The sequence below is a fragment of the Vombatus ursinus genome, unplaced genomic scaffold (genome assembly GCF_900497805.2).
Source record: "Vombatus ursinus unplaced genomic scaffold, bare-nosed wombat genome assembly UNPS02014798.1, whole genome shotgun sequence".
Taxonomy (NCBI): domain Eukaryota; kingdom Metazoa; phylum Chordata; class Mammalia; order Diprotodontia; family Vombatidae; genus Vombatus; species Vombatus ursinus.
This window is the reverse complement of record NW_020954576.1, coordinates 82,477,014-82,488,209: the sequence shown is the minus strand read 5'-3', so window position 1 is coordinate 82,488,209 and position 11,196 is coordinate 82,477,014. Positions and strand designations below refer to the sequence as shown.

The 11,196-nt window shown below is 41.0% G+C and overlaps 1 protein-coding gene across 2 annotated transcripts in view; it reads right to left on the bottom strand.

Moving 5' to 3' along the window:
- Positions 1-284: 284 nt before the first annotated feature.
- LOC114050186 (calpain-8-like) overlaps positions 285-11,196 on the bottom strand; it is a 118,982-nt gene continuing 108,070 nt past the window's right edge. Inside the window, exon 22 of one of the 2 annotated variants that reach the window (XM_027871814.1) lies at positions 285-501. Coding sequence is in view for 1 of the 2 variants with exons in the window: in XM_027871813.1 (XP_027727614.1) it covers positions 472-501 (30 nt within the window). In the remaining variant the exon portion in view is untranslated. The remainder of the gene's footprint in view (positions 502-11,196) is intronic. The other variant, XM_027871813.1, reaches the window with a different exon arrangement.

Below are 11,196 nucleotides of genomic sequence, written 5' to 3'. Positions count from 1 at the left end.
GATTGAGAAAGACCTCGTGGAGGAGATGGGGTTTTAGCTGGGACTTGAAGGAGGCCAGGGAATCCCTAGCAAAGACAGCAGACCTCTACCATTAATCAATCTAGTGCCTCGCACATAGTAGGAGCTTAATAAATGCATCTTGAATTGAATAGTTGTATCAGTGCCCTCCAAAAGGAGTGACCAACCATTACTTTTACTCTCATTGGATGATCTTTTACCTGAAAGTACCAGTAGATTCACATTGTCCTTCCTTGGGGAATAAGCAGCATCTTTCTCCCTGGTGACTCTGGCTCTTACAGCTTCAAACAGAGCCTTATCTTTATTGCTCAGCTCCAGTTGCTCAGTCCTCCTTCTTTTCGTCCTTGGTGTCACACACTTCTACCCTCCCAGCTCCTGGATGATGGCCAGAATTCCTCTCTGTCTTTTCGGATTCTTTGTTCTTTATTTTCACATGGAAACTTTTCTCCAAATTTAGAGAAATAGCTCAATCTTTTCAATGACCTGAAGAATGTAGAGATATTTTTTGATTTGGAAGTAGTCAGGTTGTCAGAACAAAAGCGTAGGCATTAATAGTTTGATTTCAAGCTCTGTGGAGGAGTGTCCCAGATACATGTAGTGGACTTAGTGCTGTCTGATATCTTTATCAGAGTCAGCTAGGTGGTGCAGTGGAGTTAGGAGGATCTGAATTAAAATTTGACCTACTAGCTGTGTGACCCTGGGTAAATCACTTAACCTATCTGCCTCAGTTTCTTCATCAGTAAAATTGGGGCAATAATAACATCTATTTCCCGGAGTAGTTATGAGCATCAAATGAGATAGTATTTGTAAAATGCTTAGTACAGTGTCTGGTACATAGTAAGTACTATATAAATGCTATGGGCATGTAAGTGGCACAGTGGATAGAGTGCCAGGCCTGAAGTCAGGAAGATTCATCTTAAAATTTGACCTAGACACTTACTAGAGGTGTGACCCTGGGCAAGTCACTTAACCCTGTTGAAAAACTCATCTGTAAAATGAGCTGGGGAAGGAAACGGCAAACTACTCCAGTATCTTTGCCAAGAAAACCCCAAATGGGGTCACAAAGAGTCAGACAACTGAAAACAACTGAACAACAACAACAAATGAATTCTAGGTATTGTTGCTATCATCATCATCATCATTTGGATTAAAACCATTAAAACAAGCAAGATAGGTCCTAACAGACATCAGTTCATCTGAAAAAGATCTGGGAGTTTTAGTGAACTACGCAGTTAACATGGATCAGCAGTGTGAGTTTCATTCATAGTTCTGGAAACAGACAATGAGGAAATACTGCTACTTCTTTGATCTATGGAATAAGTGTCCTAGCTGACCCCTGCAGAGCTCCTAATTGGTTCATTTATGGCCTACTCCAGAGAGTTCTCTGTCTGGGGTTGGTGACGAGGGGATTTTGACTAATGATGCCTAGGAAAAAGAAGGAAAGGAGAAATGTCTTCAACGTCTTTATCTATTAAAGTCTCTGCCTCCTGCTTTCTTCTTTCCTGGTTTAATTCAATTCACATTTAATCAGTGTACATAGAATTATAGGATTTAGCACTGAAAGTAACCTCAGGGGTTATCTTCTTCAACTCCCTCATTTTACAATTCAGGAAACTGAGTCCCAAAAACTGAAGTGACTTCCCCAGGCCTATACAAGTACCAGAGTTTCAATGTAATTTGGTAATTAATTAAAGGACTATGTGCATCTGCATAATAAGCTGGACATATCTGAAAACCAGGGTTTTTTTTTTTAATCCCCTTTCTCCCATTTATACAGCCATCTCTGTTCTTTTTAGTGAAGCAGAAACAGGACACAGAACTTCAGCAAAGGCTGTCATATTGGTTATATTGTCATATTGATTCAAAAGAGACCTGGATGGGCATATCATTGCCCTTTACTGGTGATGTGTGTACATAACAAAAGGCATCAGGGCTGCACACACCTAAAACTGGCTCTACTACTTAGGCATGTAGTTTTAGACCTTAGAGACCATCACGAGCAACCATCTCATTTTACAAATGAAGAAAAATCTGTATTAGCTGACAAATTCAGGATTAGCTGACAAATTCATGGCTCTTATAGAACTTGAATGAAATCCAGTTAAGTTGAAATATAATAGGGATAAAGGTAAAGTCTTACTCTTGGGCCCAAAAAACAAATTTCACTATTATGAGATAGGGAAGGTATGGCTAGACAGCAGTTTATCTGAATATGATTTGGGAGTTCTATTCACTGGTTCAATAAGCATTTATTAAGCATTTACTATGCTCAAGGAAAGCCTTGTGTTAGCCACAGGGGTCATGAAAACAAAATGAAGAATGGTCCCTGGCCTCAAAGAACTTGAATTCTACTATGGAATATGACATATTCAGATAAATACCTCTCAAATGTTTTCCTAAAATCCAGGTAAGCTATATCTACAATGTTCCCCTGATCTACCAGTCAAGTAATCCTATAAAAAAAAAAAGAAATTTTGTCAGTCTAGCACTGGAGTTTTTATATTTTTTTTCCCCATGGGCCTGTATGTTAATCTGGTAAAGCCTATAGGCTCCATCTCAGAATAATGTTCTTAAATAATTGAATAATGGAAAAAATGCTAAATTTCATCTAGAAGTTACTGAAAATAAAGATGTAATTTTCTCATCCATGTTCACAGATACCCTGAACTTTATCCATGGACCCCAGGTTAAGAATCCCTGCTCTTACGTTTTCTGTTTTGATGAAGTCAGGATTACTCTTTGTGACCATTACTAAGCAAAGCAGAATTACAGTAGCTCAGAAGAAATGTGAGATGCGCAAATTTAGAGACATCTCCACTTCAAATGTTCACATAAACTATTAGTGCCCGACCTGTGGAAGAGCTTTCTGAGTTCATAGCAGTGTGATCAGCCATAGTTGAACACACCGTACCTTGACCCCAACATTCTGTAATTTTGTCATTTTGGTCCTCTTCAAGAATGAAGGACAACCAAACAATTTCTTTTTCTAGATTTTCTTTAATCATTCCCTTTAAAATATATTCTAGAATTTTGCCAGTGTAACAAATTTTGGCTCTTCATACTTGGGGTCCCAGAAAAGCTATCCTAGGTTCAAATTTCTCAGCACCCACTCAGAACTATATCTCATGAGTCCCATTAATGTACTTACTTTTACTAGCCAACTTGAGCATACACTAGCTCAAAATAAAAGCTTGTAATCAAACAGCATAACAGAAAAATGACAAAATCCCTTCATATACATTGGAATACATTCTCCCACAGATTACCATGCCACCAGTGAGGGAAAACACACATGTAGAAAACAGCATGTTAGCCCATGTGGTCAGAGGACACAGATGGCCAGGCCAATTCATACCTCCAATGCTGCAGAGATGCCAATGTCCTCTTTCGATAATATCACATTACTCTACTGATCATGTCATCTCTATGTTGAATGCCTCCTTTCTGCTTTCACTGAACACCACCTTTGTGCTGAATTCTTACTCTCCACTGGACATCACTTAGTCTCTGCAAAACATCTCTGGTTGCTAAGCTGTCTGATGCTACCATCTTCTGGGCTCCAACTTTTCAAGGTGAATTTTCCTCTCTCTCTCTCTCTCTCTCTCTCTCTCTCTCTCTCTCTCTCTCTCCCTGTCCATGTGTGTCTCTGTCTCTTTCTCTGCCTCTGTCTCTTTCTGTCTCTGTTCATCTGTGTCTCTCTGCCTCTATTTCTCTATGTCTACCTCTGTCTCACTCTCTGTCTCTTTCTCTCCTATCCCAAATACTTAAGCACAGAAAACTTCCTGACAAGGTCAGGCTGAGGCTGCATAACTGCTGCGGCTATGAGCCACCAGACCTAGTCAGGCAGTCAGTAAAAACCAATCATGGTGGCTCTGGTAAGATTAAATCTACCCTTTTAATTGACTGTTTCTGGTGCCGATTTGAAATCTATGGTCCTAGACATCTATCTGACTTAAAGTTAGGAAATTCCTTTTGACTCCTGGTTGAGATCCTATGTCTCCAAAACCCACAGGAGCTTTTTGGAAGCTCAAGTGCTGCTACGAGCCTCAGTTCCAAGATTCTCCCTCTTAAAATACATATAAATTAAGCTAGGGGCACCCAGAATAAAAGCTAGGTGATGAAGTCAAAGCCATAGGCCTCTACTCTTCTGGTTTACCATTCTATCAACAAAAACAAAACAAGCAAATCCTGATTTTTGCATAATATACTGCACCTTTTTCCTTATCTTGTTTCTTTTAAATAAAGTATGGTGTGTGTGTGTGTGTGTGTGTGTGTGTGTGATAATCTCATACCTCCAAGTCTCACTGATACTCATGAGATTAAATTTACCTCCTTGCAATTGAATTTCTGATTCATCTTGCTTGTTACTCATACTTTTTTGGATTTGTGTATAGACACACCTGAGGCCACGGCTCTTATTGTCAATTCCTTCATTGGATTTTGTCTTCTGATAATTTCAGGGTGTTCCAACTGCTAGTCTTCTTCCTACACTGAATAGCCACTTTCTGTGGCATCTATTTTGATGGATATACACAGGCAGCTTTCTCCCTCCTTCTCTTCATTTTCAGATCCTTTTCAGTGTTTCCCTTTTGTCTTTTTATCTCCAGCACGTAGGATAGTGCCTTGTACAAAGCTGGTGTTTAAAGAATTAAATTTACCAATGTTTGCTCCAAAAACACATATAAGATTTGAATTAAACAGGAATGGAGGGAAGGGATGGGGAACATTCCAAAAATAGAGTATACACCAATGCACAGAAATAGGATAATACAGAATAAGTATGGGGTCACCCATACCCATACAAGTAGCCCAGTTAACTGAAGAATAGAGTATATGGTGGGGAGTAGAATGAAATACACCTGGAAAGGTAGGAGGGGTCAATATTGTGGACGACAATAAATATAGATTGAACATTACTCAATAGATAACAGAGAACCACTGATAATTTTTGAGGCAAAGGAATAACATGACCAGAAGAATGCATAAGAAAATGTGGCATCAGTACCAAGTATGGATTGGTGAGGGCAAGAGTCAAGGTAGGAAGATCTCTAAGGGGGCTATTGAGATAGTTCAGGCAAGTTGTAGTGAGGGTCTATACTATTGTGATAGCCATGGGAACAGAGAGCAGGGCAGTAATGGAAGAGAAGTGGGAGAGGTAGAATCTGGTCAGTCTAGAGATGAGGAGCTGCTAGACAGTATCCAGACTGAGAGTTGGAGCTTGATGTATAGGGGTGAGAAAAGAGTAAAGTTAAGTCAGGGCTGGCCAGGTGCAGTGGAGGCAAGAGCAGCAATTCATTGGACGTAAATGCTTTATTTTGTATGCAGGTGTCTGGGGCTGTGTACACCATTGCCTTGCTCAGAAGAGAAGCCAGTAGCAAAAAAAAAAAGATGGAGGAAGGGAAGGAAGGCAGGCATGGAGGGAATGGAGCCAGCCTGCCCCAGGTGAGGGGGAGGGAGGGTTCCTTGCCAGCCATAATGAATAAACACCATGGTGTCAGTCCTGCCACAGGCACAGGATGTTATAAAGACATCAGCCAGGGAAGGGCCTCCTGCTGCCTGTGGACTCTGCTGTCTGTCTGATTTTCCCTGATTTTCCTAGGCCTGTGAAAAGATGCTTCTGTGATTACACATAATTAGAATAAACCCTGATGGGGCAGGTGGATGTGAGAAGAAAGATAATCCATGACTCTGTGCGCTCTGCTAAGGAAAGATAAAGGTTTCCTAGAGCCCTTTCCTACAGTACCGTCAGGTAAAATATTAGGTGCCTGCCAAACACCTCTTCTCCAATGTCCCCCCACTACAGCCTGGAGAGTTGAGGGGACATGTCATCCTGGCACACTCTTTTTTCCCTTTTCTTTGCCCACACTTTTTCTTCCTTGGATTTCCAGAGAGCAATAAGGGTTGGGGGGTGGAGGGGGACAGTTAGAGATTTCTCTCTTCTCCCCAGTCCTAGGAACAAAAAATGCCAACTTGCTGGAGACGTATATGGCAAGTTTGACGAGGAATGGGTTGGGAGTGGATGGATGATTGGGGAAAGTTTCTGGACCTCCAGTTCCTTGCTCCCTTATGGCCTTTCTGTTTTCTTTTCTCAGTACCAGAGATTTGCAATCCTGAGGATGTGTTCACACCGTTGATGGTTACCTCATGTCTAATCCTGAGTTCAAGAGTTCCTAAATTTGAGAGCTCCCAAGTTCCGGAGCCAGGCATTTATCTCCCAAAGAGAGATATTCTCAACCAACAGTGCGTTTCTTAGAGGAGGTGACCCTCCACAAAGGACTGGCCTGTGGATGAAGGACGAAAGCTGTGCCCCAAGGCCCAAGAGATGAAGATTGTGTCCACCTTCCAAGATAATTGCTATAAGTTACTCAGAAGATGCAGGTTTAGGGTCCATGGGGAGTATTTGTTGAGCAGCATCCCAAAGTATCTTTACCTTAAAAGGGGAATATAATTAGCTGTCAAAGGGCTTTGTGTTTTTGAATTTGTTCATGAGTTCCTGTGGGCCCTCCATGTCACACAATTTCTTTGATGGGTAAAATAAAGGCTATTCCATACCCAACACTCATAATAATAAAAATGATAATAATAGACAGCATTTATATAACACGTTTGGGTTTACAAAGTATTTCACATGTGCTATCCCATCCTACCTACCTTTACAAGGACCCGTGAAGTAGGTGCTATTATTATTACCATTTTACTGATAAGGAGACTGAGGCTAGGATATTAAGTGGTATGTCCAGGGTCACACAACTAGTAAGTGTCTGAAGCAGGTTTTGAGCTATGGTCTATCTTGTCTCAAAATCCAGAACTCTATCCATTGTACTGCCCCTAATGTATATGATGTGCATTGAGTGTCTCTTCAGGGGTTAGACTCTGCCCTATTTTTAGGCAAAAGTCCTACATTTTTTAGGTTTCCCTGGGATTTGACTCTGGGTTGGGACAATGAATTAAAAAGACATTCTGATCCTCTTGGGGATCAGTGCCTTCCCCGCCCCAACCCCCAAACTGAGCCTGATCGATGTGAGCTCAGAGTCCTTGAAGGGTCCCTGGGCCATGCTGTACACAAGTATTACTCTTCCTGGATTTTTGGTATGGAAACAAGCCTAAGCAAGTGAGGAAAATTGATCTCCTGCACAGGATCAGAGGATTTAAAGCCTAAACGAATCTAGTTAACCACTTCCAATCCAACCCTTCATTTTATAGAAGAGGAAACTGGAGCCCCTGGAGGTTAAGTGACTTGACTAAAGCCACATAGAATCAATAATCTATAGCTGATAAGCATTTATTAAGCACTTACTATGTGCCCAGCACTATACTAAGTGCTAGGGACACAAAGAAGGCAGAAGATAGGCCCTGCCCTCAAGGAGCTCACCATCTAATGGGGGAGATGATGTGTAGACAACTATGTACAAACAAAACATATACAGGGTATACTGGAGGTGATCAAAAGAGGGAAGGCTCTTGCATTTCAAGACATCAGGAAAGATTTCTCGTAGAACATGGGATTTTAGTATGTTGTCTCCTCCATTAGACTATAAGCCACTTGAAGGCAAAAACTGTGGGTTTTTTGTTATCATTTTGTCTTTCTTTGCAACCTTAGCCCAGTGCCTGGTACATAGTCAGGGCTTCATAAATGTTTGCTGACTGACTGATTGATTTGAAGGGAGTCAGGGAGGGAAGTAAATAGAAAAAGTGGAATTTGAACCCAGGTCTTCAGATAATAATAAGTTGAGGTGACAAAAAAAAGGACTGTATGGTCTGAGGCCTGACTCTCAACCATCAATAACCACTTTTTCTCAGCTCTCAGCTCACTAAGTGTCTCTTTGATTTCCCTTCCTAGGCCAAGGAAAAGCATAGTGAATGAAATGCAGGGGATGGAGTCAGGAACATCGACTAGGTTTGCACCCTGCCACTGACAGTTACAAGCTGTGTGCCAGAGGCAAAACCTCTCTGGTCCTCCATTTCCTCATCTGAAAAATAAAGATAATAAAAGTAGTGCCAAGGCAGCTGTGACATAGTGACCTGGAACCAAGAAGATCTGGGCTCAAGTTCCACCTCTGATATATACTGACTATAGGGACCAGGGCAAATCACTTAATCTCTCACACCCCAGGCAGCTAAGTCCATAGGTCTATAAGTCTGTAAGTCTATAGGGAAAGGGGTGCCATATGCATTGGTGGATTGAGTTTTCTCATAGGGAGTTCCCTACCCTATAGCAATGAAATCGCAGGCATGAGTTTTCATATATGTGTGTATATACATATATATGTATGTATATACATATATATACATATGTGTATATATAATATCTACATATATCTCTGTAGTACTTCACAGGATTATGAGGCTCACATGAGCTAATAATATGTTATGTGCTTTGCAAATTTTAACATGCTCTGCAAATATCAATTGTTCTTACTGTTGAATTTATTTCAGGTAGGGCAATCTGGAGCTTGCTATCAAAATAATAATAGTAATAATAATAAACCATTTATAGAGCACTTTAAAGTTTACCAAGCACTTTACAAATATTATCTCATTTGATCCTCACAACACCCCTGGGAGGTAGGTTATTATTAATCTCCTTTTACAGATAAGGAAACTGAGGCAGATAGGTTAAATAATCATGCAGTAAGGATTACACAGCTAATGTCTGAGGCAAAATTTGAACTTAGGTCTTCCTGACTCCAGGTTCAGTAAGGTTCCACCTTACTGACTACACATACACACATACACACACACACAAATACAAATTTATACACGTAAAAGTGCTTTGTAAATGCCAAAGTGCTATACAAATGGCAGTTATTATCACTGAGTTTATTCACAATTGATCTTTCAGCTCGGGCAGTCTGGAGGATGCCATCAGGACTAACAACAACAATAATAATACCTCTTCAAGGTTTGCGAAGCCTTTTACATATGTCCTCACAACAACCCTGTGAAGTATTATTATTCCTATTTTACAGATGAGGAAACTTGAGATACCGAAATATTAAGGGACTTGTCCAGGACCACCAAGCTAATAAGGGTTCAAATTCAAGCCTTCCTGATTCCCAGTCCCATGAACTATTCCCTTAACTACTTAACTGCATGTAACCACTGTTATTATTATCAAATTAGATTACATTTATGTTTATAAATCCAGTTTATAAAGAACTTTCCCCCACAACAACATTACAAGATAAAGCATTTGTTCCTGTTTTTATGTCATTTCAGTCATGTCCAATTCTTCATGATCTCATTTGAGGTTTTCTAGGCAAAGATATTGAAGTTGTTTGCTATTTCCTTCTCCAGCTCATTTTACAGATGAGAAAACTGAGGCAAACAGGATTAAGTGACTTGCCCAAGGTGGCAAAGGTAGTGTCTGAGACCAGATTTGAACTCAGGAAGATGAGTCTTCCAGACTCCAGGCCCTGCACTCTATCCACTGCAGTACCTAGCTGCCCATTATAAGCACTACTATTCCTGTTTTTAGAAATGAGAAAAAAAAAACTAAGACTGAACCCCTGGCCGGGGTCATACACACATATACATAGTAAATGATAACAGAATGAAGACCCCACCCAAGCCTTCAGGCTCCAGCTCCAGCTCTCTCTTCATTGTACCCTCCTGACCACCACCACCACTACCACCCACCACTCTGATTTGGGAGAAAGACTCAGATGACTCTGCAGGCTCCATCTTAGACTAACCCACTTCTCTCCTAAAGCCTCAAAGCCTTTTATAGACACATAAAGCAAGACGGACATTCTACTTTGACCCATCTCCAGTTTACACCACCCCCCATACCCTCTGAAGACCATCTTCTGTATTTCAGCTAAAGTTATGTTATACTTGATAGATTTGGGATGAATCAGTATAAATCTAACCCCACTACTAGGTGAAAATATAGCTCAAAGGGCACACCTTATTTATGTGCATTATATTTGCATATGACATCTTCTTATGTGAAAGGCAACACAATATTAAAAATTATTCCTTAAGAATCCTGGGATGGAGGTTGTGCTTCTGGAGACCCACACTATTAAGCGGCAGCCACCTCTAGTGTGGACGGTGGTAGACAGCATCCATTAGTATTATCTAATCACGGGGGTCTTTTAAAAAAGGTCCCTTCTGGCTCCAGAATATTATGATTCTATCCTCGTGAGGATGGGAAGGGAGTAGGGTTGGGATGCGGGGAAGGAGGGGGAAAAGCAGAAAACACACATCTATACCCAAGAACCCAAGAAGGGGGAAACTATAGCTATGAGATCTTTGAAAAGTCTCAGGGACAAAGGCCTTGGGGGTGTGTGTGCTAGGTTTGGGGCATTGGGAAAAAACCTCATCCAGGACTTTTGCACTAGTGGTGCCCCAGAAATAACGGCATCATAAACTATAAGGGAAGAAAAACTAGCTCTATTTTCTACCATACTGACTGGTTAAGTACACTGTCAACCATAACCAGGTTGGTGGGTGACAAATTGAATTGGTCATTGTCCTCATTGGCTGGCCTAATAATGATTGATAGCTCTGTCAGTTAATGACAAGAGAGAATGGTGAATGCCTCTTCTCTCTGCTGACTCAACATAAGAAAGCAGTCCCAAACAGTAAAATGTGAACCATTGCTTTGGAAACGGCTGACCAGCTGTGTTGCTTAATCTCATCCTTTACATATTATATGCACATGGAGCTGAGAAACTGAGAATTCCCCCCTAGGCCCCATCACATGGGGTGATTTGCCCCCAAAGCTCCACTCCCAAACCCCTCCATGTGGTTATGGCCCCAGAAATAATGAGCTGAGGCCACCTTGATGCTTATGTTCAGAGCTTGTAGACAAAAGAATGAATTGACCTCCACCTCAATTTGGAAACGTGGCTACCCTCTACTCGTTACAACAACAAAGAGCCCAGTTTTCAGGTGTTAGCTGAAATAACAAATTATCTGAGTTGGTTTCCCTCCTAGCCATTTATAGGGTATGAATTCCCTTTGGTGAGAATTTACCTTCAGCCTTGGCAAGTGCTGATACACTCACTATTTCAACTTTCCTGTCATAAGAGCAGAAGGAAAAAGAAAAAAAATCACTTTCCCCCGATTACCCACTCTTCTAAGGCATCAAAACATTGACTCCTTTCTCTTACAGCAAGTAAGCCATATTTGATTACTGTTAATAGCACTAGGTAGTCCCCCAGTATCTCC